Source organism: Alexandromys fortis, unplaced genomic scaffold (genome assembly GCF_014885135.2).
Source record: "Alexandromys fortis isolate MF-2015 unplaced genomic scaffold, M_Fortis_MF-2015_v1.1 scaffold_89, whole genome shotgun sequence".
NCBI lineage: Eukaryota > Metazoa > Chordata > Mammalia > Rodentia > Cricetidae > Alexandromys > Alexandromys fortis.
Window position 1 is genome coordinate 1,032,986 of NW_026067973.1, and position 27,651 is coordinate 1,060,636.

Here is a 27,651-nt window from a genome sequence, read left to right on the forward strand (position 1 = left end):
ATGGACAGAGGCAGCCACCGGGTGAGTAAGCCAACATCTCCCAGGCTCTCCCAGACTTGAGCAGGGACATGCTGGAGACAGGAGGGGCACTGCCAAGGCCTGCCCTGGGTTAAGGGACAATAGAATGCCTCTTCTAACTGGACGTTGCCTGGGACCCGGAGATATCAACCTCCTTTTATCTTCATCCCTAGAAGGAGCCCTAAGAGGAGAAAACCGTAAAACATGGGTCTGGTTACTAGGCACCCCAGGACTGTGTGGCTGAGGCCTGGATAGGACTTAATCTGTGCCTGGCAAAGACATCCCTGCTGTTACATGGTCAACTTGGATGGTTGAGAATCTGATTTAATCGAAGTTATTCTTTGCTAGTTTGAGAACCAAGAACCTCCTAAACCTTCCCAGAAAAAAATGTGACTTTTCTATATACATTTAAGATTTTCAAGAAGGTTTTTATCTATGCTTGGTCACTTACTAGGGGACTTAATGCACATGGAAAGTTCTTACTTATGTCTAACCATAGTATCCTCTGCTACAACTCAGGCTTCCTTCTTCTGCTGCTTTTAGAGGTGACGGAGAGCAGTGGGGGGTGTCCTGTGTGAAAAGCAAGTCGTGTATACATCAGGTATCCCCGAAGCTTTGTTCAATGCGCCCCTTTCTCCTTAACTTTCCCTTGGCTCATGTTTTCTGTTCCTGTTCACACTTTTGTACTTTATTGATATTGTGAGGTCTGAAACTCTGGGAAGGATTAACAAGCCCTGGGTTTGAGGACGTCCAACCCATCCTCTGTTCTAGGCTGCGGTCAGCTTGTGGTCCATTCTGATCCTGGGTATGTGTCTGCTGAGGGTTTTGTCTTCTTCTCCTACTTTCCCAGACCCATCTAGACTCTTCCTTTCCTCGGCTGCCTCCCTTGCTCTCTCTCCCCTCTGGTCCTTTTGGCTCATGTCTTTAAGCTCAGCAGAAAGGGGCCACACAGGGAAGAATGATGGATTATAGGAGGCATGGGACCCCTTGGCCACAGTCATGGGTTGCCCTCCTTGGAAATTTGCTAGTCCCCAGATTCAAAGAAGGGGCCTGAGTTATCTGAAAGGTGGTGAGTTTGAGCTGGGCGCAGTCAGAGAGCTTACCCCTCCTCCTGTGCTGGGTTGGTGATGTCCAGCTGAGGAACTTACCTCCCCAGAATTAGGAGCAAGGAGTCTATAGTTGCCTCCAAATCTTGTCACATAGGATTTCTTAAGTTAAATAAGAGTAGGATGGAGCAGCTAGGTGTGGTGGTGCATGTCTTTAATCCTAGCATAGTGAGTTCCAGTGGTGGTCCGTGGGCTTCAGTTGTCAGTGCTCCTGCAGCATGTGCTGACCTTCAGGAGGATCATAGGAAGGGGAGGAGAAGGCAATGCTGCTGCTCCGTATTCTAATGGAAAGCAGAGTTGGATGAATTGGGTGGTACCCGTCTGCTATCCCCACTATGCTGGAGGTTGAGGCTGAAGGATAAAGAGCTAGTCCCAGGCCTTCCTGGGCTACATAGCAAGACTGAAGTTGCAAAATAACCCAAGAAAGAGCCACTCGTCATGGTAGACAGAAGTGACAGAACACATTCACTTCAGCTTCCCGTCCCTTGGTGTCTTCATCTGTAAAATGGAGCACCTGTCTCAAGGACACCCAGAAGTCTTCTGTATAGTCAGGGTCCTTTTGAATGGCATCTGGTCTACCACAGCTGCAGACACAGTCATGACATGTAGCTTTTTCATCTCCATCTGGAGTCTAATGTTGGCCCCTCTAAACTGAGACAGACTCTTCTCTCTATACCTCAGTCTCCTCACCTGATGAAGAGAAGGGCTGAACTAATGGTCCCGAAGATCTCTTTCTGCTTCCACTGGAAGTTGCTGGAATGATGCACACAGTGGGATTGCAAGTATGTCCTACTGGGTGTACATGCTATTCTTGTGCTTTTGCCAAGTGGGTCATGTTTTTCAATGCTTGGAGGAACTGAGTGCCTTCTAAGGAAGATGTCCTGCTGTGCAGCTAACTATATGTGAGGCCCAGATTGAGCCAAGATGCATACCCTTCCCAGGAGGCTGGCCACGTTCCCAAGATGGAGGACCAGTACTCTCAGGACCCCTTGACATCCCACTGCCCCAACCTGGAGGCACCGCCAACAGCTTGCCTTTGTCCTGTAGGGCCACACCCCTCTCTGGAACACCTGTTTTGTGCTGTCACTGGTGCTGATCAGCATGCACCTGGCACACCCCACCGAGTCTCATTCTGTCTTGTCCCCTGTGACTTGGTGTGACTATGTGGGAGTGAACACTGGGCTCCAGCTTCAGCACTGGGCGGGAAGACTGGCTGATGTAACAGTGGCCACTTAGCTTAAGTGTCTTGTTTTGGCAACACAGCTTCCTCCTGTCTAGCAACAATGGGGGTGGCCCGTACCCTGGCAGGTGGACAGGTGGGAAAACACAACAGGACATCAACTTGTCCTCCAAACGAAGGTCTTGGCACTCATGGGTTGAGGCTCGTCTGCTGGAGACAGCCCAAAGTACCCTCTAGGCCCTAGTTCCATACATCACTACCTTTGTGTGTAGACAGGAGAGGCTGAGCAGGGAAACAGAGGCAGACAATACCATTTGCTTGGCAACATTTTGAGCACTCAGTGTTTCATTTTTATTTTTAATCTTTATGTATTTATATGATGTATGGGTGTTATATACATTCTCTCTCTCTCTCTGTCTCTCTCTGTCTCTGTCTCTCTGTCTCTCTCTCTCTCTCTCTCTCTCTCTCTCTCTCTCCAGGGCTTGTGTGGCAGTCAGAGGACATCCTTGAGAGTTGGCCCTTTCTTGAGAGGGACTCTCTGGTTTTCAGTTGCATACATACTTCAGGCTATTTGGCCCATTCCCTTAGAGGAATCCTCCTGTCTCTGCCTTCCATCTTACCACAGGAGCACTGGGATTGCAGATGTGCACTGCCATGTTCGACTTTACATGGGTTCTGGGGATTTGAACTCAGATCTTCACACCTTCATGACAAGTACTGTACCCCTGAGCCATCTCCCTGGGTTCACACACCATGTTCTTTAAAGTCATTGGTAAATGAACAGATGGATGAATGAATGAAATGAATGAATGAATACACTGATGAATGAGTGAATGAATGAATGAATGAATGAACGAATGAATGATCCATCAAGTGAAGAGTAAGGTATGATCTCATGCTTCCTCCTTTCAGTCTCTTTCATGTGCCAAGAGACATTCTAAACTGAAAGACCTGGGTGCTCACTCATCTGGGGCAGTCATTTTCAAGTCCTTGCAGCAATTGCCCCTTCTATTCAAATGAAACACTGGGTAGAGGCCACTGCAGGGAAAAATGTGAATTTCTGTCTGGGGTTCAAGCCCTACCATGAAGGCCCATGACCGAGCTCCATGGTAACTCCATGTGACCTTAATGTTATGGAAGCCTCTGGGAAACAGTGGCCAATCCCTTCATTTTAGGCATTAAAGAGCCGAGAGCCTGCAGGAAGGTGCTGCCTAGGCTTGAAGCAAGCTCTTGTACTTCACACAGGGTTTGCTGGTCAGGCTGACGAGGTCCCTGAGCTCATATTGCATGCATATGCCTGGGAAAGCTGGTCCTGTGTTTGGGAAGAGGCAATGGAGGACAGCCTGCCTTCTGAGGGGGCTTGTGTCTGTGGGGTTCTCTAGAGGAGGAGCGTCGGGGAGAGCCATGACCCAAGGGGCACCGTGAAGCCTGATGCCCTGAACCAGTCTGGTCCAAGGTCCTCACTCCAGTAGTCAGGACCTTCTAGGCCTTATCAAAGGCAGTTCCTGGACTAGACAGGGGAAGCGTACCTATCATTCCCGCTCTTGAAAGGCAGAGGATTGGGAGTTCCAGGCCAGCCTGGGCTATATAGCAAAATTCTTGAAAACACAACAATAGAAAAAAAAAATAGTTTCCAGTAAGGACTAGGACTCCAGAGTGCTGGGCTCTGACCATGGTCTAGCTCATGCACCTCCTCCTTTGACAGTCCCTAAAACTCAGGGTCACTGGTAAAGAGGGGTGCCCCAGAGCCCGAGTCTGGGCTTGCTCACTGGAGGTGGCGCGTACAGCATTAGATAGCAGCAACTCAAGGAAGGGACCAGGTGACCTGTGGCCCCTACCACTGCCTTCACATGGCCTCTTGGGATCGTCAGAGCCTCTCTGGACCTTGGCCCCCATCTTAGAAAGAAGCTGCAATTAGTGGGGTTTCAAGGACCTTCCATCCCTTGATGGCTCTGGAAGGGAGCCCCCACAGGCCTGTCTGAGGTGAGGCTGCTGGTCTGTCACTGCAGAGGCCACTGCACATTTTCTGGGTCCAGCAGAAAAGCCTGTGTGGGGCTCTTCTTGTGGGTTGTGTGCGGCTGAGGAGCCAGGGAGCTCAGCCTGCAGCAATCGCTAGCTATCTGATTAACCCACAGGAAACTCAGGGGAGATCAATTAAGCCACACTCGGCTGTTAACTAGCTCCGGTGCCCCACCACCTAAGAGAACAAAAGAATGCCCCATTCACCTGGGGGTGAGGAATCCATCCCTGGGAGCTGAGGTAGAAGGGAGACAGGACTAGAAATAGGGGCTTGGAGGGGGGCTTTAGCTCCTGTTCTGCTATATGGGACTTTGGAAAAAATATACATATGTGTGTGTGTGCGCACAAGCGCATACACACATGCATGATCAACTACATGCATGTGCTCATGTGTGTGGTGCGTGCATGTGAGTGCACAGGTGTATGAGCGTGTGGCAGTCAGAGCAGGGTGACTACTGGCTTCCTTTATTGACATCATCCTTATTGCCTTGAGACAAGGTCTCTCCTTCAACTGGAAGTGTACTGATTCTGTTAGGCTGTGGCTGGTGAGCTCTAAAGATCGGAGTCTCCGTGTCCCCAACACTAGGATGACAGCCACACACAGCCATGTCCAGCTTTCTGCTTTCCTTCATGGTATATGCCCTTCCTGCCCTCTTGGTCTCCAGTGATGCACCAGGACCTCTAGACAGCCCAACAAACTGTGAACAGGTTCTCTGGAGCTTCTCAGGCACAGCCAGGAGTATCAGAGGTGACAGCGTGCAGCGTGGTTGATGCCTGATTGTTATGAAAAAGGATGACCTTTGAGACCATGGGGTGGGGTCAGAAGGAATTAATGGTAGTGGTAGGAAATGCCCCGAGTTACCCAGGTGCTAACTCGGTCATCCACACCTGCCCATGCAGCTTGAATGGCCTCTGGTCTGTAGGAGGCTGTGCACAGGGCAGGGCCCTGCAAGGACTTGATCACAAGTTCTTTTCCAGGAAGCTGTGCTCACTGGCAAAGGCTGGGATTGGGAGGCCTGAGTTCTGGTCCCCTGGTTCTACCTTAGTACCTAAGGACCTTGGGCAAGAAGTCTCCTCCCTTCCTGGTGCCCCATCTGTTGTCAGGACGAAGTCAAGCCTCCATATGGGAGGGTGACATCTCTGCCATTGCTTTCTGAGGATGGAGGGGGAGGAAATGAGTTAATGCTGTAGTAGGTTAGACATCAGGAAGCACTTCCAGAGGGGTGGAGTGGCAGGACAAGAAACGTGTACAGAGGGAGGCTGTGGGCTCTGGAATTCTTCTCATGGGCTCTGAAGATGAGGGTGCTGCCTAATGACCTGTGAAGTCTGGGTCAAAGTTCAGCGACTTCCGGTCTTCTTGTCTCAGGGCTGTCCTTCCATTCTGACACCTTCCTGGGGCTCACAGTTATCCAAGTGTCATTTCTCATCCAGATTTTAGGGTTCTAGGTCTGTCCTCCTGCATAGGTCTGAGAGGCTCTACACTACCCAGTCCCCCCATCCCCACCCTGATAACACAGGGCTGAGTCTGTGAAGGCTGGGGCTGAGTGCCTCTGACCCAGGGCTCCCTACCAGCTTTCCAGCAATACCTCCTCTAACTTCTACCAACGTCTCACCTTCCTGTCCCATCACCAGTTTCTTCTCTGTTCTCTCTCTTACTCCAACTTCACAAATCTCCCCTCCCCTAATTTCTCTGTATTCCTTGCCCCGGACCTTCTTTGCCCCGGACCTTCTTAGCCCCCTCCCCTCAAGCCCTTTGTGATCAAGCCAGGATCACAGGGTCAAGCTCAGTTGGAGACAGCTAGAGTCCTTGGCTGGGGATCAGAATATTGGGAGTTCCTTTAAGTGGGAAGCTGGGGCCATTCCCCGAGTCCCAGCTCCCCTGGATAGAGTGTGGATGGCTGATCCGTGGCTGTGGCTAGGCAGGCAGAATGCAAACCTAGGATGTGCAAAGCCCTGGATTTAATCTTCACCTTTGCCCAAACTGGGTGTGATGGCACATACCTGTAGGTAGATCAGAAGTTCAAGATCATCTCTGGCTACACCAGATTTTCAAGACTAGCCTGAGCTACATGAGACCCCCATCTCAACAAACAGACAAGCAACTGTGTAAACAAACAAAACCAAAGAAGGAGAGCAGAGATGGACATTCTCACCAGTTTGCTTACCAGGCCCCTTGGGAAAACCAGACTGGACAGTATGTGTGAAACTCTACAGATGGTGAGCCCAGGAGACAGGAGGGAGACTGCTCTGATAATTTGTGACATCATTGGTTACAAGTTGGTCTGTTTAGAACACAAGCCCTCTTCCTTACTCGACCTAGAAATTTGAAAATGGATCACATTTTTATTATTAATTTTTTACATGTGTGTTGTGTGTGGTACACTCACAAGAAGGCCAGAAGATAACTTGCAACAATCATTTCTCTCCTACCATGTGAGTGACAGGAATCGAACTCAGGTTTCAGGATTGGCAGCAAGCTCTATTACCAGCCCTCAGTTCCAATATCTGTAAAGTGGAGCCAACACTGCCAACTACAGAAAGCGAGTAGGAGCTTGACATGGGACCTAGTAAGGTGCTCATGGGCTGTTACCTTCATTTTAGCTGGACCCTCGTGTATAGCCCAGGCTTGTTCACATAGATTCCCGGTTGTATGGGGAAGGAGATGAGATTAGCCCTGTTTATGCAAGTCAAACAAGTTCTGGCTGGCTCTTGCCCTAGCAGAGAATGGGTGCAGCTCTGCTCAAGCAGATGAATCTCGAGCCAAGCATTCTCAAACATCAGGCAGACCCAACTGTCAACAGCCAGTGTCATCCCAGCCCTTACTATGGACAAGTGCTTTGCATGTCACATCTATGACTATTGGGATACGAAGCCAGGTGATTACCCCCACCTTGCAGATAAGGAAGCTGGCGTGGAAAGGCGTGATGTCGCTTGCTCATATCACGAGGCTGAATTCGGGCATAGTCGCTGTAACCCTAGTGGCTGCAGTCCTGGGTCACAAGACTCCAATCAGGCCTGGTGGGCAGGGGGAATGGGGACAGGGAGGCAACCATAGTTCACAACAAAAAGTACCACAAGGTCAAGATCCTACTAAGAAATCCCTGGGCTCTGCCTCTGCCCCCTGTGGAACTCCTGCCTTATAAGGCTCCAGACACCAATTCTTTGGTCAGGCTTCAAATGCTCAGAGGGCCCTGGGTCAGTGTTCAGAAAACAGCACCAACAGTTTCTCATGCATGAAGACAGAAGTAAGGAGCCCCGGGTGGGATCCTGACTCTGTGGTTTTGGTAATCCAACTCTAGAAAATTATCTTCTAGATGAACCAATCAATTCTCAGGATGAGTTGAGAACCCCACAAGGACACAGACGTGAAAGTTTGCTGTAGATTCTAAAGTGTACTTTGTTATATCAAACCATAGGAAGTTCCCCAGTGGTGGGGAAGAGTGGAGCGGGTTTGCAAGGACGGGCACCAATGGAGGTGCTGTCATACAGGCCCCTGCCAGGAGCCATGGTTCAGGCCACCACTGCTGGGAAGTTCACTCAGGATATCACATCGCTGAGGCCTGTCCCTCTAAATAAAGGGCCACAGTCTGGCTTTTTCCCAACACTCTTTTCTCCCCTCATTCACCCGTTCTCCATGGCCACCGAATCTTGGTTCTCTTGACCCTCTGCGTGGAGAGACAACGGGGAGAGGAAAACGTTATTTACCAGGTGAACTTCTGCATCCTGGACCCCAGCGAGGACTCCCCCGATTAGTGCCAGACTACTTGACAGATGAACAGAAAGCTTTAGTGACTCAGGGGCTGGTTCCAGTCCTTCGGCTATGCAAGGATGGGCCCAGGATTGGGCCCCAGGGCTCCCTGACTCTGTGGTCGAGTGCACTCTCAGCCGAGGGAGTTGCTCAGGGGCAGAGTAGTTGCCTACTATACCCAAAGCCAAGTTTGGGCAAGGAGTGTAGCTCAGCAATGGAGCTTTTGCCTGCCATACACAGTGCCCTGGCTTCACCTCTCGGCACCCGTAGAAACAAGTATGTCTTCTATATCTAGTTCTGCCTTTTTTGTTCCCATCCTCCTTGTAGGGGCCAAAAAAGTCAGCTTATTTTGGAAATCTATTCTCTAGACAGCAGCAGTAAGAGGATGACCTTGGTGTTGGAACAGCTGGGGCAGCAGAAGCAGGTGCCCGAATGTCCCTAAACACAGTCACATACATCCCCGTGCTGCCAGCTGGGATAAGGGCTCTCATGTGTAACTACCCCTGTCCATGGATGGGCTCTAGCAGCTCTCTACGGGAGGCTCTCTGGGTCCTGCCTTGAGTGTGGTCAAAATCTTCCTTGAACACAGCACATGGGCCCCAGGAAAGTGAAGATGTGGCCAATCCATCGCCTCTGAATCCTGGAGGAGAGGACTTGAAAATTATATTTGTGGTGTCTACTCAGTAGTGACAATGATCCCAGCTTGTGTCAGATGTTCTCAAGAGGAGAACTCTGGACTGCTCTGCTCAGGACTTGTGTTGAGTATGTTCAAGCACAGGCCTTTCTCTGTCCCCTGCCACCTGCCCCAGAGTGTTCACCTCCAATTCAGTAGGGCCCATATCTGGAATGGGTTGGCTGGGAGTAGACACAGGAATGTCCTTCATTTTATTTGCAGGATGTTTCTCCAGCAAGGACACCACCTCAGGCTTCTCCAGCAAGGACACCACCTCAGGCTTCTCCAGCAAGAACATCTCCTCAGGCTTCTCCAGCAAGGACATCTCCAGTCTGGGCATCTCCATCCCGGGCTTCTCCTCCTCAGGCTTCTCCAGCAAGATCGTCTTCAGTTGGGGTATCACCTACCAGGTCATCGTCGGCCAGGTCAGCCTCCACGACATCCTCCCCAACGAGAGTGTACCTTGTTAGAGCAACACCATTGGGGGCTGTCCCCATCCGGGCATCTCCTGCCAGGTCAGCAGCAGCCACCAGGGCCACCGGGGAGAGCCCAGGTAAGGGGACCATCGCAGGGAGGGCAGAGAACCAGGGCAGTATCTTTGGGCAGAGGGATGTTCTCAGAAATCACCCTGCTCCTCATGACCCTGGGATAATGACACGGGAGGCAGCCAGAGTGGGACATGGGGTATCTGGAGAGGTGAGGGTAGACAGGGACCATAACATGAGAGCCTTAGACAGTGGAAAATTAAACAAAAGGAAGGGGATCCCAAAGCCAGGAGCTAGGACGCTGCAACACTGAAGACTGCTCTGCCTATCGGAGAGCTCTGATCCCAAGAGCAAGGACTTCTGGCTAGAGGAGGGGCTGATCTGCGTGTGTGCCGGGGAAGCTAGGGTCTGCAGTAGTGCAAGGTCATGATCGGTGTGTCTGTTCTGTGTGGAAGAAGAATGAGAGGGACTCTGACACTCTCCAAGCTTCCAAACTCTGTGTGTGTGTGTGTGTGTGTGTGTGTGTGTGTGTGTGTGTGTGGCAGGGAGGCGGTGAGGAGGGATGGGGGTTCAGCAGTTCAGTTGTTGGAAGGTCAAAGAGCCCGAGGGGCCTCCAGCCTCGGCTCTTCCCCTCAGGAGACTGCTCTCAGCCTGACCTCGTTGCCTTACCCCCATATATATACTCCAGCCTGGCTGCTATTTGACTGTGAAGAAACACTCAAGGTTTAGGGCCCATTCTTGCTTGTCCCTGTCCAGGGTAAGAGAGGCACTTTGGTGGGATGGATTCTGAAATGAGATACTGCATTGGAACCTCTGACCAAATCGTCACCAGCTTAGCGACTTTGGGTAACTAATTGCATTTCAATGAGCGCCAGTTTCCCCATCTAAAGAAATGGACCTAATAAGACTCAGCTCATGGGATGCTGTGAAGATCAAATAGCAGGACACACGTACAGTGCCTGGCCAAGGGGAGGGGCTGCATAAGAGAGGTGGAGATGGGTAGATAGGGGTGCAGATACATTGCAAGGCGCAAGGGTCCTAGCAAGATCCGCAAGGGCCAGTTTTGCTTCCTTCTCTGTCTTCCACCATGCTGAACTCCTCCCCAGCAGTTTTCCTTCCCTGCCACCCTGTTCTTAGGTCCCAGCTCGCCCAAGTTCTCCTGGCAGGAGACCCAGAGACAGCTGCCCCTCATCGGGTGTATCATCCTTCTCATCAGCCTGGTGATCTCACTCATCCTTCTCTGTGAGTTGAACAGAGGGGACAGGGTGGGTTTGGGTCATCTCGGAATGAAATGGGGTCATGGAGCCGTACCACAGGGACTGACTGGGGGACTCATATCAGCATAAGGACCTTGGATTATGGGTCCTTTGAGACGACTGGGCTAAGAGTGTGGAGTACCATGGGATTGTGGGTTAGGGCCCATCATTGCAGCTGAATTCTGAGGATTCACTGGAGCAATTGCACGAACTCTGTTGGGCTGTGTTTCAGTAACATTAAATGGGATCCAGTTCGTCATTAATCATTCAATTCAGCCCATACTTCATAAGATTCCAATTTACCTGGACCAGGAGAACTATATAAGGGAAGTGTACAATTTTTGGCATAAAATCTCACTATGAAAACATATAGCTGTCTATGAAAACCAATATGCCATTAAAATAACGGAAAAGCCTCCGAAGGTCAAGGGGTCAAGATGTGCTGTCTGGGATCCAGGCCCTTCATGTTGTCCTTTGGGAAAAGATACTCAGAACATGCCCTAAGCTCCTTGATCAGCAATCCATTAGAAGCCAGCCCAAAAGGGGGAGCCTAGGAGGGAGCAAGGATGAGCGAATCTCAAGCTATTCCGTCCCAGGAAAGGTCATCCACTCCTGAGGAACAGAGCTAAAAGTAAATCAGGCTAAGTGACCTCAATGTGACTGTCAGGAAAAAGAGAGAGTGGCGCCGGATAGGGTGCATGCAATTCCTAGTGAGGACCTGGAAAGTGTGAGAGCAGAGGTGCCTCTCTTGAACGTCAGAGGCGTGTGTGCATATGGGGGGGGGGCAGGTGGTCGAGGTCTGCATTGGGTGGAGGGGAGGAATGCATCCACCCAACGAGGAGATGCACATTGGGAGCCTGGAGCCCATCTGTTTAGTTACACGAGGCCGGAAAGCTTTAACCATAGACTGTGGAAGAGGCAGCATGAGATGGTAAACGGAGAGATGGATGGGTGCATGGATACTTCTGGTGGCGCGGCTGTTAGGGGAAGAGGGAAGCGTGCTGTTAGAGCATAGATTTGCGACCACACATTCCTGCTCCAGCATCCCGCCTCTGCTGCTCATGAGCTGTATGATGTCAGCAAGTTAGTTGTCATTTCGAGTCTCAGTTTCCCACCTGCTGACCAGGTGGTGTGGTCATGCAATGGCTTCCAGGTCGCCTTGAGCTGATACCCTGTATCTGCTCCTTCCCTCTTTGCTTCTGAGAACAATGGGAATGACCCGTGGAGGGCCAAGAGACACTCAAGGGCAAGCTCACCAAGTAGCCTTAAAGCTCTAACCTGGTTCTACAACATTTCCCGAAGTCCCCACCACTCCTTCATGGAGGCCAGAGAGGTAGTATGATCTTTAGTCAAGCCCAGCCTCTTGGTTCTTCTCCCATCATCACTCCATCCAAAACACTTCCCAGGGATCCCTGGCTGTGCAGTTTCCCAAGCCCTGAGAGGGATGCCCAGGACTCCTTAGAGCTTCAGCATCTGGGGTGTGGGAGGAGGAGAGAAAGCCGCTGAGAGGAGAGCATACAGCCCTGAGGGAATAGGACACTGTGTGTCTGCACTAGGAAGAGACTGCCTCAGCAGGGGGCCGTCTCCTGAGTGACCACGACCATGGTGGAGCTGGGGAGACAGCATGGGGTCAGAGCTGAGGAGAAGCAGAGGCTGGGATTTGGCATTAGATGACAGGCCTGGGGGATGGGGCGCTGCATAGAGAGCTGTCTTGGGCAGTAGAGTGATAGATCAGGCTTAGAGGCAGAGGAAGACTTGGAACTGGTTCCCAAGAAGGTGTGAGAAGCTTCCTTGCACATTTGGAAAGGAACCAAATGTTGCTTGTGGAATAAGAAAACACAGAAAGGCATAAGGAGAGGCAGAGAAGCAAGGGCCAAATACAAGAGACACACATGTTTAGGGGTGAGGGAGGAGGACGCAAACTCAGAAACTGCTATCTGGTAAGAAGACAGGCCAGGTACCAGTATTCTCTGTCCTCTCTCTTTCTCTCTTCCTCCCTCCACCTTCTCTCTGTATGTTTGTATGTATGTAGCACAGAGAAGAGGAGTTGCCAGAGGGGTTCCAATAGGGAACTCTGGGATACTGAAAGAGAAAGTTTCTCTGACTACTGTCCTTTCTAACACATAGGGTAAGGAAGCTTCCACAGTACAATTCATGGCCATCTCTGGTTATTTCTCTTGGTCTCTTTCTTTCCATTTCTGGGTAGCTGGCTGTTCAAATCTTTCTGGGGCTGCTCTGATTGTGGGAGCTTCCTAGAACACTCCTGAGCAGCCTTTCTCTCCATACAGATGGGGGACGAGAGCCCCAGAGTCCAAGAGGGATTGCAGGTCGGTGTCTGAGAATCCCCAGGGCCTTGGGCTGCTGAGCATGCTGCCCTGCAATTGCTGGTAATGACCAGCTGTCTGCTTTGTCGATTGTTCTGTTTTTCCAGTCTACTTCTGGCGAGGCCACACAGGGATCAAACACAAAGAACCGATAGAGAGTTGTTCCAACCACGCCGTTCGCTGTGATGGAGTGGCAGACTGCAAGATGAAAACTGACGAGCTGGGCTGTGGTAAGAAGGCTGAACACGGGGAAGCATGTGCATGCGTGTGTGCGTGCATGTGTGTGTGTGTATGCGTGTGTGTGTGTGTGATGGAGTGGTGGACTGCAAAATGAAAACTGAGGAGCTGGGCTGTGGTAAGAAGGCTGAACACGGGGAAGCATGTGCGTGCATGTGTGCGTGCATGTGTGTGTGTGTGATGGAGTGGCGGACTGCAAAATTAAAACTGACAAGCTGGGCTGTGGTAAGAAGGCTGAACACAAGGAAGCATGTGTGTGCGTGCATGTGTGTGTGTGTGTGTGTGTGATGGAGTGGCGGACTGCAAAATTAAAACTGACGAGCTGGGTTGTGGTAAGAAGGCTGAGCAGGGGGAAGCATGTGTGTGTGTGCGTGCGTGTGTACGTGCATGGGTGTGTGTGTGCATGTGTCGGCACCTGTTTGTACACTCTGGGGACTACACACAATATGAAATGTAGTAGCTCGGGCAAAGGCAATGGGCAGAGAATTAGAAGATCTTGGTTTGAGTCACAGCAGACAAAGATTTGAACTTGGTTTTGAACATTATATGACATGGATGTATTACCTGCATCTTAGAGCTTCTGATGCTAACTTTTAAAATGAACGGTCTGGATGAGATTGGTGACGGTGACGTAAACTCTGTCAGACAGAGAAAAACAGGAAATCTGACTGGAGAACAGGCCGAAGGTGCTCTGAGCCCAATTTCTATGTTCAGACTTGTGACCCCTTTGGTTTCTTCAAGTCCTAGCCAAGCACAAAGACCTGTTGGGCTCTAGACCTCTGTGGTTGTGCTTGCGTGGTCTCACACACCCTTGCCCATGACTGCACCTATCTGGGAACAAGGCTGTTCCATGAGCACACACTCAGGTCATCAATGCTGTGCTCCTTGTCATATTCTCTTCTGATCATGTCATTACCTTCTAAGGGTGAGATGCTTGTTCGTCTCCCAGCAACAGCCTCCTGGGTCCTGATGGATGAACCAATGCCCAGCCATAGCCCTTGGTCTTAACTCTGTGCTTATGAAGGCCTTGGGCCTCCAGACATCACTGTTTGGCCAGCCCAGCCTTCCCACACCTCTCCCAGAGCCTCCCACAACTTGTTCCCATGAGCCTGGAGTTTCCTGGGTGCTGAGACCCTCCTCTGCCCTTCTCTGTCCTGCAGTCAGGTTCGACTGGGACAGGTCTCTGCTGAAGGTCTACTCTGGGTCCTCTGGCGAGTGGCTCCCTGTCTGCAGCAGCAGCTGGAGTGACAGCGACTCTGACAGGACCTGCCAGCAGCTGGGTTTTAACAGGTAAGCGTGGAATGAGAGTCTGGCATGAGCTGGACAGAGAGAACCTTGTTGTAATATGAGCGGCGGGGCTGCGTCCCCAGCACCCCCGGCCACCTCGCTAGCTTATGCCCCAAAATAACAACACACAAACTGTATTCATTTAAATACTGCTTGGCCCATTTCTATCTAGCCTCTTCTAGGCTAATTCTCACATATTAATTTAGCCCATTTCTAATCATCTGTGTAGCATCGCTAAGTGAGCTTACAGGGAAGATTCTAGCCTATGTCCATCCTGGGTCGGAGCTGCCTGGGAGAGAGGAGCCTGGTGTCTCTGCTCCAGAGAGCAGAGCTGTCAAGTCTGAGCTCACTTCCTCTTCCTCCCAGCATTCTGTTCTGTTTACTCCTCCCACCTATGTTTTAACCTATGAGGGCCAAGCAGTTTCTTTATTGCTTAACCAATGAAATAAACAGATTGATATATGACACTCCCACATTAGAACCTGCCTCAAAAACTAAAAGAAGAGGAAGGAAGAGAGGAGGGGGAGGAGGAAGAAAGGAGAGAGAGTAAGGAGGGGAGGGAAGGAGGGAGAAGGAAAGGAGCCTTACAAGACCCTTGTTGATGCCACCAAGCCAGGACACTGCCTTTTCCCCACTGTGTGTTGGGGAAGCTGTGATTGCATTGTTCTCTCGAGGGCTCTTTTTGTGAAAACACCTTCTGGGCCATCACCAACTGAGTGGTTCTGGGATGGCTCTGTGAGGAGGGTGGGTGTTTGTACAGATCTCATTTCTTACACTGGGCACTAAGAGCTCAGACGTGCAAAACTTTCAGTGTGCTTTGAACTGCAGCAGTTGTGGCTTAGTTATGAGGCTCACTGAATGAGAAACAGGATAGGACAGGTGCGGTTTGGCCAGTCCGGTGAGGCTTCAGCTTTAAACGTTTTACACCAAGGAACCAGTGTTGGGAGCCTTCCTACCTGAAGGGTCCTCTCACCTGAAGGCCAGATAGGCACCTCGAAGATTCACCATCGTGGTCTGAGTTGTGTGTGTGTGTGTGTATGTGTGTGGTTGCACAAGTATGTATGTATGTGTGTAGGGTCAGCATCAGGTGTTTCTCAGGAGTCAGTCACCTTATTTTTTGAGAGAGGGTCTCTTATCAGCTGGAAGCTTGTGAGGTGAGCTATTCTGGCTGGCCATCGAGCCCCAGGGATCGTCCTGTCTGTACTTCACAGTGAACTTCACAGTACCTGCCTTTACGTAGGACTTCGCACTTTTGTGACAAGCACTTTCCCAGCTGGGATCATCCTCAGTCCTTTCTCCGAGTTCTTCAGCTGAGTGGTTTAGGGTTGAATGGGTGAGTGTGAGACTGTGAGCTCCCCTAGAAGAAACACCTAGAAAGATAGGGTTGGAGCCAGGACTCGGAGTGTGTTCTCTGCACCTACCTCAGTCTCAGAGTCCTGGTGTGTAAAGGAGGGACTGACTATTCCAGGCTTAAGTCCCAGCATCTTTGTCTGTGTGTGATCTCGTACAAGCGGAAAGTCCTCAGCATTCTCTTCCATTGCCATCTATGCAAAGAGCATCCACAGAGCTTCTAGGAGATTATGGGACTCATAGGCATGAAAGAACAGAACCAGACCCTCTAATGTGATGTGGGAAAGGGTTATCCCAACAGTCCCACACCAAGGGTTTGTGGGGGGCTCTGTTGGGACACAATGGAGGAGATTCTTAACTGTGCTTGGGTAGAGGAATGGGGCATATTCTCAGGCCCAGTTCACGAAAGGATATAGAATGTTCTAGAAATGTACATAAGTTCCAGGCAGAGTAGAACATACTGCAATCACCGGGGTGCTTGTAAAAATGGACCGCACATCGGAATCTCTAGAATTAGGACTTAGAACTTTTTAAGCAAATGTTCACAATAATTCAGAGGCAAACTGTTCTGAGAGTCACCATCATTTATACCAGATCATTCTCCGGGTGACCGTGAGTGAGCTGTTGGCTTGCTCAGCTTGCTCAGCTTGACTTTTTAGACAACTTAGTACACCTGCCCAGGAATGGCACCACTCTTAGTGAGCTGGGCCCTCCCAGGTCATTAAGGAAGAAAATACCCTACAGAATTGCCTACAGGCCAGTCCTATGGAGACATTTTCTCAATTAAGGGTTTTTTTTTCCTTCCTAGATGACCCTAGGTTGTGTCAAGTTGATGTAAAAACCAGCCAGTCCCGACATAAAGGGCTAGCTGGGTGTTCTTACAGTCAAGGATGCACCAGACTGCCTGGAGCTGTTAAGACATAGGTGGCTGGGTGCCCCTCAGAGCGGTTTCGGTCCATTTGAGGTGGAGCCAAGAACGTGCCTTTCTAACCAGGAACTGGTGCTGTGGCCAGACCTACACCATACTGGAGAGCTATTGGGCTAGCTATAGGGCTGGCGCCAGGGAGCGGTGGAGCATGTGGCAGAGCCAGGCTTTGGATGTTGTGCAGGTGTGGCCACCACACGGGCCATTCTGTCCTGCCTGTCTGCCAGGACGTAGGGCTCTGATGCTGCTGGAGGACTTAGGGTCTGCTGACTGCAGGTACTCATTCTCCCTCCTCTTTGCAGCGCTTACAGAACATCCGCGGTGGCCCACAGGGACGTCACCAGCAGCTTTCTACTGTCCAAGTACAATTCCACCATCCAGGAGAGCCTGTACAGGTGCAGTGTAACAACCGACAGTGCCGAGGGCTGAGGTGGGGCGGTGCTTAGTGTCACGGAGCCCCTCTCTCATGCTTTCCTGGAACCCAGACTCCCAGGCTCCATTGCAAAATGCTATGGACACCTAGGGCTTCAAAGATCTTATCTGAGATCTGGGGCTGAGATCACCCCAAGGTCAGAGGCCCCTGCCTCCTAATCTCAAACAGTTTACCGGATCTAAAAGATGACTAAGAAACCATGGGGCCACAGAGATCTAGTCCACAAGGCTCCACCTGGTGGTGTTCGAATGGAAAGATGCATCACTGGGGACAGGAACAGGGGACTGACAAGTGGCCTGGGCCCAGGAGGTCCATCTGCGAAGCTTCGGCCCCTCCTGTCATCTTTGTATACAGCAGTTCCTCTTCATCCCAGTCACCCCCTGCCCCTAAAGATGGAAGTCTTCCATGGATTGCTTACCTAATGTGAGGGTGAGAGAAGAAACAAGCCTCCAGTTGAGAGATGGTCCCTCGGTGCCTGCTTTGGGCTAGGACCCCCGTGTGCTACAATGAGAAGCAGGAGGCTATAGAAGAGGAACATTAGGGTCTGTTTAGCTGTGGAAAGAGTTTGGGACCATGGAGGCTCACTGGGGCTCAAAGAACGTGGAACTAGACTATATGTGTGGCTCACCAGAGGAAAGCTGGGAGGGCAAGGGGATGATGGTGGAGATAGCTTCCTCGCATCCATATTTCTGGAGAAAGCACTATAAGGAGAATCACCCACTGGGAGAGGGACGGTCTGAGTCCCCACCTCCTTTGTTAAAGGTAGCATCCTTGGAAATGGGACAGGATCTGAGCAGGTGCCAGTCTGGAGAATGAAGCAGCTATTGACCCCTTTCTCACATTTTGTTGTCTCATGCTGCAGGTCTGAGTGCCCCTCCCAGCGCTATGTCTCCCTCCAGTGTTCCCGTAAGCTGTTTTTCTTCTTGGAGTGTGGCCTTTGAGGATGGGAGTGAGGGGGCTTTCTAGGGCAAAGGGATGGAACCTTTCTAGGGAAGATGGTTGCTCTTAGGATCCAGGCCAGTGAGTCTGTTCTGGGTAATATTTCCCTCCTGGTCCTTCTGACCTTGGGAAGTCCAGCCCTGACATCTCACATGAGTCCCCTGGACTTTCGCTAAGAGCTGAGAACTGAGGGAGGACAGCAGGTGCGGGCTAGCTGGGAGTTTTGTGTCAACACTCGTGCTTGTCCGTGGAGGGTACCGCACCTCCGTCTGTACAGATATGGCTGTAGTTACTGACGTTGAGAGCCCTACAGGGCAACTGCCACTACTACCCAGTGTCCCCCACCTAAGATCAGAACCCGGGCAGGTGAGGAGCTCCACCAGAGCTATGTTTTTGGTGAAGTCAGGGTGCGGGCTGTGGTTGCAGTGCCCACTGCTCAGGCAGCATGCTGCACTCTCTCCTCTGCGAGCCCCATATCTGAGCACACCCATCAGGCTGCCCCTCCTTGTCCTGAGCGAGTCCCAAGAGGGGTAGGAGAGGCTCTAAAAGAAGCATGTGTCATGTTTTGTCCTCTCCATTATCCCCAGACTGTGGTCTGAGAGCTATGACCGGGCGGATCGTGGGAGGAGCCGTGACCTCAGAGACCAAGTGGCCTTGGCAAGTCAGCCTGCACTTTCGCACGACCCACATCTGTGGGGGCACACTCATCGATGCCCAGTGGGTGCTCACCGCTGCCCACTGCTTCTTTGCGTAAGTGCCTGAGAGGCCCTGATTAGATGCTGCTGGGGACTTGGAGTCACTAGGAAGGGCTTATGGACACTTTAGTGTAAGCCTAGTCCTCAGGGTCAGCTACTGCCCCAAAGATCAAATGTGACTAAGGGTTTGGCTTTGAATTTGAGCTAAGGATGAGAAACGAGGCCCCTAGGAAGAGTGAGGCAGATCAGAAGACTTCAGACCCTTTCCCAGAGAGCAGACGAAATGAAGCCCAGGCTTGTTGTTACCACCTTCTGCAACAACAGCTGAAGACCTAACAGCACAAGAGTGACGATCGAGAATGCTGTCTCAGGACGTGAGGGACAGGGACAGCTAGAGGGTGGCACAGCTGGCTTCTGAGGGTCCCTAGCAGCCTTTGGGGACCCATAGCACAGATCTTGTGGAAACTGGCTCCCCGCGTAAATAATCTTCACTACCTTGTCCTGTCTAAATCTCCGTGGCTGGTGACATCTGTCTCACTTCCCGCGTTCCATCCTTAGCAGCACACAGATGGGGTAGTGGGAGTGCATGACACACGGAGGAGTTATTCATTCATTTGGTTTTTCCCCCACTCTAAGGCTCAGGGCAGCCAGTTCAGAACAATTTTGAGGAGACCGAGAGGCCATTTTTAGGCTTCACAAGAGAGAGGACTCCTTCAGAGGTCATTTTATCCATCCCCCTGTCTCCAGCCTAGTGCTCCTGCTTTGACTGCCCGTATGTAGCAGGTCTTGCCAGTGAACTGTGTCAGGTGTATAACTGCAGCCCTCATACTCTGTGGCTCTTGTAGGACCCAGGAGATGGTTCTGGAGGGTTGGAAGGTGTATGCAGGCACCAGTAACCTGCACCAGCTGCCTGAAGCTGCCTCTATCTCCCAGATCATCATCAATGGCAACTACACCGATAAGCAGGATGACTATGACATCGCCCTCATGAGGCTTTCCAAGCCTCTGACCCTGTCACGTGAGTGAATGGGTCCCCGATTCCCAGCACCTGGACTTGCAGCCCCTGTTCGCCCAGCTTAAGGCTCCAGGGTGTCGTTGTAGCAAACGCCAAGGAAACTTAGAGATTACATGAAATATTGTTTTACAAGTCAGAAAACTGGGGGTTTAGAGGAGATGAGTCAGTGCATACAGTGATGACCACTCAAGAATGAGGACTTGAGTTCAGACCCCCAGAACAAGAGTAAAAAGCTGGGCATGGCGGCATGTGCCTGCAATGCCAGCACTGGGGAGCAGAGACAAGAGGATCCCAGGGGCTTGATGCCAGCCAAAGCTTCTAGTTCAATGAGATAACTTGTCTCAAAACACAAGGTGTGGAAATGGATGAGGAAAGACATCTTGACATTAATCCTTGACTGCATACACTTGCATGGGCAACAGCATCTACACGTGTCTGCATGTGCATGTGTGTGTGCATGCACGCACACATACATATGAACAACACACAGGGAGAGGAAGAAAGAGAATACGAATTGGGGAGACTTAGGCCCAAGACTTAGAAATATGTGTGCCCCAAATGACATGTCTCACATTATAAATTGGCCAAAGCGATAGGGCTTGTATACTGGCCTTAATAAATGTAAATGGATTGAATTGACTCAATGCTAGTAACTATGCACATAGTAGCTGCCAGACAGTGTGCATCAGCTGCTCATGGCATGGCTGTGAGAGGACACCTAGGAGGAGCATTCTAAGGTCAGAAGGATTTATTTGGTTCATGGCTGAAGGGATGCAGTCCATGGAGGAAAGGCACAGTAGAAAGCATGTGGCTTCAAGGCAGCAGGAGTATGTATCTGCTTGTTCCAAGTGAGACCAGGAAGTGGGATGGGACATGAATCTTTAGGTCCATCCCTGCAATCTACTTCCTCTGGCAAAGACCACCTTCTAAAGGTTCCATGATCTCCCAAAGCAGAGCCACCAGCCAGGATCCAGTGCTCAATCATGTAGAAGCATTTTACATCTGAGCCATAACACATTGGGAGATACTTGATATGTATGACTGTGTGAAATCTTCCCCACCAGCCCAGGAGAGCTGAGCCTATGGGCTCCTTCTGACCTATGGGGAAGAAGAGCTTTAGAGAGAGAGGTTAACCGAGGGTGTGAGTGACAGGCAGTAGAAGCTCCTGGATGGTATCCAGAAGGATCTGACTCCAAGTCAAGGTCCTCGCTACCTGACTCTGGTAGAGAACACGAGATGAGCCCAGGTTTGAGGGGCTCACTGCTCCAACTTGGGAGCAAAGCTACATGACAGAAAGGCTACAGATGTTCTCAGATCAGTGGGGACACTGATGGTCAAAGGAGCCTTCTTTCATTTGGTCGCTCAAGTGCTCACTCCTTCCTATGTGTCCTCCACACAGACAATGGCAATTAGAACAGGTGCACTGAGACCACCAGAGAGGGCCCATGGTGTCATGTGAGGGAATCAGAAGGAGATGAGAAGGCAGTCAGGCATGGCAGGCTAGGGACAGTGCAGAGGATAGCTAAGGTGACTTCTTAACAAACTGGTGGGACTGGCGGGAAGACTCGGTGGCTAAGTGAAGATACTGCTTTACCAGGGGGACCCAAGGCCCCAGCACCCTGTGTCCAGCGGCTCATAAACTCCAGCTCCAGGGGACCTGATGCTCTTTGCTGGCCTCCATAGACACCTGAACTCTTGTGTACATAGCCATACACAGACAAGCATACATACATAACTAAAAATTAAAGTCTTTAAAGAGATTGGTGAAGACAGGTTAAGGAAGCTTAGAAGAGAGTCTGAAGAATGGGGTGTAAGAAAAGCCCAAGAAAAGTCTCATGAAAGTGAAGCAGGCACTTCTCCTTCCTTGGAGAGCTCTGATTAGGCCAGACATTCTGGAGCCTTGAGTCTATGAACTGGTGTTTCCTTGCACATCCATAGGAAACAGTGTCTGCCACCCATCAGAGCAGATAGTTCATCGGAATGGGGTGAGGAGAAAGAGCGCTGGGCAGAACTCTGATGTGCAGTCTTGTCTCTGAACTGCATCTCTATGGCCACACCCACCCAGGCTCATTTATGGAGCCTAGGGCTATGGCCAAATCCATCCAGGCTCATCTATGGAGCCTAGGGCTATGACTACATCCATCCAGGCTCATCTATGGAGCCCTAAGCTGGGAGCTCAAGCAGCATTTTCCCCTGCAACAGACAAAACATGAACCTCGACAGGGATTCTCAACTTTGTACAACTCTGAAACCCACCTGGCTGAACACCTACCTGTGTTTAACCTAGTTTCCCTCCTGGTGTGGTCCTGGGGCATGAAGCAGACCTGAAGTCTAAGAACCACAGTTCAGATTTATGTAACCCTGTGGTCACCATATGATTGGATTTTTGGTTTACAAATCTGGGCAGGATTTTCCTGAATTACAGTATTTTCTGTGAAAACTCAATAATTTAAACTCCTCCCCCCCGAAACAAGAGCAATCTACAGCTACAGAACATATACAACCATGTTACACGTTAAGACACATTTTCAACAGTGAGCATAAAGAGGGAATCATGATTTGATTTTTTTTGTTAATAGTTGATATTACCCTTTCATTTTCATTTACTAATGTGTGTGTGTGTGTGTGTGTGTAGATACCAATGTTTGGTCTAGCAGACAAAATGTATAGATACCAATGTTTAAGACCCAGTTCATGAAAGAATTTAGCACATGCTCCAGTCTCATTTATGTTGCTGTGATAAAGGGCCCTGACCAAAAGGTACACAGGTTGGGATGGGGGTTAGGTTTTTTTTTGGCTTGCAATTCCAGGTTATGGTTCATCCTTTCAGGGAAGTCAAGGCAGGAGCTCCTGCAGCTTAGTCACATCACATCCACAGTCAAGATCAGAGAGAGGGAACAGAGGCATCCTTGCTGCTTTCTCTTCTCTTAGACAGTCCAGGGCTCCGCCTGTGCACTGGAGCTGATCACAAAGAGCTGGATCTTCTTCCATCAGTTAACATCAAGATAATCCCCCACAGACATGCCCACAGGCCAGCCTGATCTAGATAACTCCTCAATTGAGAGTCCTTTCCCAAGGGATGCCAGATATTGCAAGTTGGCATCTAAAACCAACAATCACAACCCAAATTCGCCTCTCCCTCCCTCCTCAAATGTTCATAGATCCCTGAGCCTGGGTCAGGCCTAGAAATGGGTGCAGAATGCAGTAGTGACCTATCAGATGACTGAGCATACTGCAAAACTCTACCAGCGAGTATTTTCCTCCTACGCTTTGGAGCTGAGTGGTCAGTAACACAGACCACCTAAGGGGATCCCACGCTGAGGGAGCTTGCGAAGTGATGGGCAGTAACACTTGGTTGATGGTGCCCAGCACGGGAGCTGGTTATCAGGGGTTTGTGGACTTGGCTTTCAGGTGTGTACTCTTTCTGTGTGGAAGGTTTACTTGCCCTATGTCGGATGACTGTTCAGACAGAGAGCCCCAAGTGATGGCCAGCCAACAGGTGCCCACCTGGGTCAGGTGGCATGCAGCATAGCCCTAACATCAGAAATGTACCTTTCATTCTCCATGCTTTAAGAGAAAGGCCTGGGAGATTCTTAGCCAGAACTGCTGTTGCTGGGGAGAGACTTTCCCCCCTTGCCAGCCTGGCTTCAGCAAGCCCCCAAAGCTCTCTGTCGAGTGTACACAATGACACTGGAACCAGAATGGCATTGTGGATGCCGGCAGCACACTGAGGGCTGCCAGGGTCAGTTGAAATGACTGACTTTCAGGTCTGGTCAGTCCAAAACCTTAGAGGATTCAAAGCTAGTGAGAGAGCAAGGATCACACACTTTTACAAATCATTTGCTCTGCCTCACCCCGACCTCTACCCAAACCCCCAGCCTTGCTCTTTTACTGACACCCAAATGTCTTGTTGCAGCTCACATCCACCCTGCCTGCCTCCCTATGCACGGACAAACCTTCGGCCTCAATGAGACCTGCTGGATCACTGGCTTCGGCAAAACCAAGGAGACAGACGGTGAGAGGAAGAGATGCGAGGCTGTGTGTGTGCACGTGTGTACATTGTGTGTGTGTGTATGTGTGCGCCTGTTGTAGGCCATGTGTATGCTGATGAAGGCCTATCCAGGCGAGAGTTTGAATGTACAGACTCGTGGTTAATATATGAACTTGACACCTGAGAATGTGTGCGCCTGTTGTAGGCCATATGTATGGAGATGAAGGTCTATCCAGGCGAGAGTTTGAATGTACAGACTCATGGTTAATATATGAACATAGATGCCTGTGATTCTATCAGCACAGTCTGTGTGAGAACACCTTCTAGGCAAGACTGCTAGGAAGTCCCCCAGCTGAACAACGTGGGTTTACTGTTCACGACAGTAAGGGGAAACACACTTTTCAGTAAGAGGCTGTTAGAAGAACTGGAGAGACGGCTCAGTTGTTAAGAGTTCTTCCTACGCTTTCAGAGGACCTGGGCTTTATTCTCAGCACCCATATAGTGGCTCACAATAGCCTGTAACTCCAGTTCCAGGGACCCAAGGCTCTCTTCTGGCCTCCAAGGGGACCAGGTAACATAGACATATGTAGACAGAAGTTTCTGTCCCACCCAGTCCCACCGTCATTCAGTCCCAAAGAAACACACAGAGGCTTATATTAATTATAAACTGTTTAACTTATTAGTTCAGGTTTATTATTAGCTAGTTCTTACAACTTAAATTAACCCATAATTCTTGTCTATGTTTAGCCACGCGGCTTGGTGACTTTTTTCAGTGCAGCATTCTTATCTTGCTTCCTCTGCACCTGGCTGGTGACTGACTCTCTGCCTTTCCTCTCCCCAGAATTCTTTTAATCTGGTTGCCCCATCTATACTTCCTAACTGGCTACTGGCCAATAAATATTTTATTAAGCTAATGCTAGTGATAAATTTTTACAGTGTTCAAGAGCATTATCCCACAGCAGACATAGACAAGAAAGTTCATACACATAAAATGAATATTTTTTTAAAGAAACTATTAAAAGAGCTTATTGTAGGATGTGGGAAGCTGGGGAGAGTTCTAGGAAGTGGTACTTTCCTCTAGGTTGGATGCTGTTGAGGAGCAGTGGCTGGAAAACTTAATGATCTCATCCAGAAGGAAGGTAGAGTCTACGACTATGATGGAGGAGAAGCAATGAGCCCTGGACTGACTGGGAGAGAGGATGTTAATGTCTGTGGTTTACATAAGGACTTTTTATTTGCAGTACTGGGTCTTGAACCCAGAGCCTCTTGCTCATGTTAAAAAGAAGTGCTCTACTACTGAATGGCATGGCTAGGCCTTTGTACTCAGTAGGCTGCCAAAGCAGAAGCCACACTCATTTTGCAGTCTAGGCTTGCCTTCAGCTGATCTTCCTGCCTTAGCCTCCGGGTACTGAGATTACAGACCTGCACCACTAGGCCTGGCTGGGACAGCGAAGGAGGAACGGTGGAGTAGTTTTACTTGAACTCATTCAGTCTGAGCATCTTGTCTGGGGTCAGCTATAGATGACTGTCCACAACACTGTGGCCTGGCCAGCCTGGTCCTTACATTCAGGCCACCTTCACCACTCAGGTCACTGTTTCCTGCTCCCTCTAGTGGAAACCTCACCGATTAGCTACAAAGAGGGGGGCAAACCATTTCTTCAGTCCTATGGGTCTAGACATATAAGTGGGAGATCAAGACCTGCCCTAAAGTCTCGAGGCTTCTGGAAACAAATGGCATATGAGATGGTTCTTTGAATGTAAACGAGTGTGCCAACTCAGTGTGTTCATTACCCTGCCCGTGGCTGCCACAAAACACCTGGCAGAATAACTTAAGGGAGGAAGGGTTTATTAGCTCACAGTTCCAGGATACAATCCCTCACGGCAGGGATGTCATGGCAGCTGGTAACACTGTGTCTGTAGTCAGGAAGCAGAGAGGCTACTATTAAGTAGTATTACTAGTATTACTTTTATTGGTACTGCTACTCAGTTCTCTGTCTTGTTTTTATTCAGCCCACAAAACAGTGCTGCCCAGATTTAGGGAGGGTCTCCCTACCTAAGTTAACTAGTCAAGAAAATCCTTCCCAGACATTCCCTGAGGTTTCTTTCGTAGGTGATGAGGCCCTGTCAAGTCTGTACAAACCATCACAGTCAGGTACCCCACAGGCTTGTGAGTTCACGTGGGAACAAGTCTCTGTTTCAGTATGGCCAGTGAGTTGTGTATAGTGTGAGAATGTGTGTTCCACCATTAACGGCCTCCTTGGGGTGGGTTTGGGCACAGACATGGTGCTCTCTACTCCCAGAAGACCCAGAGTTTGGGTCCAGAGGGAGCAACTGACGGCTGTGAAGCTTCTCGCTGTCTCATTGGTTTCTAATCCTCTCTCCCCATGTTCACCTCACTGAAGAGAAGACATCTATCTATCTTCGAGAGGTTCAGGTCAACCTCATCGACTTCAAGAAGTGCAATGGCTACTCAGTCTATGACAGTTACCTTACCCCGAGGATGATGTGTGCTGGGGACCTTCGAGGAGGGAGGGACTCCTGCCAGGTGAAGTCCTTGTGGGTGGGGCTCAGGTCTCAGGACCCTGGAGATGGGAGATTGCGGGGGTGCTAGGATAACATGGGAACCGGAGATCCATCCTTTCCTGGTTTTGACCCCCCCCTTCTGCACCAGGCTGACTCACTCTCTGGCTCTTCCTCGCAGGGAGATAGCGGAGGACCTCTTGTCTGTGAGCAGAACAACCGCTGGTACCTGGCAGGTGTCACCAGTTGGGGCACAGGCTGTGGCCAGAGGAACAAGCCTGGTGTGTACACCAAAGTGACAGAAGTACTCCCCTGGATCTATAGCAAGATGGAGGTGAGCGGTCCGCACAGGGATGAGCCTGGAGGAGGGTGGGGTGTGTTTAGAGAGGGGCCACCTGAGTCCTGGGCCTTTGGGAATGTCCAAGTCGGGGTTAGATGTCAGGCTTGGGACCAGACCAAGATGTCTGGGTTAGATGTCAGGCTTGGGACACGACCAGTATGTCTGTTTTCCTTCCTTCCTGTCCCTTGGAACAGCGCCCAGAGGGTTATAAAAGGGTGAATCTAGGCTTGGCTCCAGCACCAATATTGTTCTCTTCCCCCAGCGAGAACCAAAGGTATACAAATTGGCCACTAGAGGGCGCTAGGAGGCTACCTTCCATGGCAGGGAGGTGACCATCAGGACACAAGGATCTACTGGCCCTGCCTCCTTGCCAGTCTCCTGTCTATAACCATAAAGCTGGGGCTATGGCCAATCCCCCCCCCCCCATTCTTTGGGCAGGGGAAGACAATGCAGAATGCAGAGGGAGACTGTACCAGAACCCCTGCCATGGGCCTCAGAGTGCAACACCTTTCTCCCAGAGAATGTGCCTGCTGGCATTCAGTCCTAGGGGATGGTAGGCTCTGGACTTTCTAGTCTTTGGGCTTCTATGTTTCATGCCCACCCTTACTCTGATTTCCTGGTCTCTTCAGAGTGAGGTACGCTTCCAGAAATCTTAACCAATTCCACGTACATCACAGACTGCTATGAAGATCCTGGCTAAAGGGACTGGCCGTTTGCTGGACCTGGGCCAATGGTCACCAGGCCCATTTAACCTTCCACCTATGTATGCTGCCTCCGTGAGAGTTCATATGTAGTGCACGTGTGCTTACATCATGCGTGCTTCTCTCTGTGTGTCTGTGTGTGTTCAAATTCTTCAGCAAACAGGAAAACTTGGCTCTTCCCAGAATCCCAGGCTGGATATCTGGCGTTAAGAGTTTGGGCACCAGGTGTGTTCCTGAGAGTCTATAAGTGGAGGTGGAGCCAAAACTGAGACCAGGAAGGGCCTGGGAGATGACAGCCGCAGATGTCACTCTTCTTACGCTGATTTGGCGGCCAGCCCAGATTGCACAGGCACCCAACAGCCAGTGTCCATTGCTGCGCTTGAACAGCAGCAAGTTTTTGCCAGAGTCT

At 50.4% G+C, this 27,651-nt stretch overlaps 1 protein-coding gene across 1 annotated transcript; it reads left to right on the top strand.

Moving 5' to 3' along the window:
* On the top strand, positions 1–27,197 carry Tmprss13 (transmembrane serine protease 13). Its single transcript, XM_050156373.1, has 13 exons — positions 1–21; positions 8,967–9,297; positions 10,367–10,471; positions 12,917–13,039; positions 14,207–14,336; positions 16,911–17,003; positions 17,904–17,947; positions 18,568–18,730; positions 19,521–19,693; positions 23,607–23,705; positions 26,084–26,226; positions 26,383–26,535; positions 27,171–27,197. Exons 1-13 carry the CDS (start codon positions 1–3, stop codon positions 27,195–27,197), a joined length of 1,605 nt encoding a protein of 534 aa, XP_050012330.1.
* The last annotated feature ends 454 nt before the right edge of the window (positions 27,198–27,651 follow it).

Excerpts from the sequence above, each read along its gene's own strand:
- Tmprss13 (XM_050156373.1), top strand. The coding sequence starts at position 1 with ATGGACAGAGGCAGCCACCGG. Across the intron at positions 10,472-12,916 it reads GATCTCACTCATCCTTCTCT|TCTACTTCTGGCGAGGCCAC; the intron begins GTGAGTTGAACA and ends CTGTTTTTCCAG. Across the intron at positions 17,948-18,567 it reads TGTCTCCCTCCAGTGTTCCC|ACTGTGGTCTGAGAGCTATG; the intron begins GTAAGCTGTTTT and ends CATTATCCCCAG.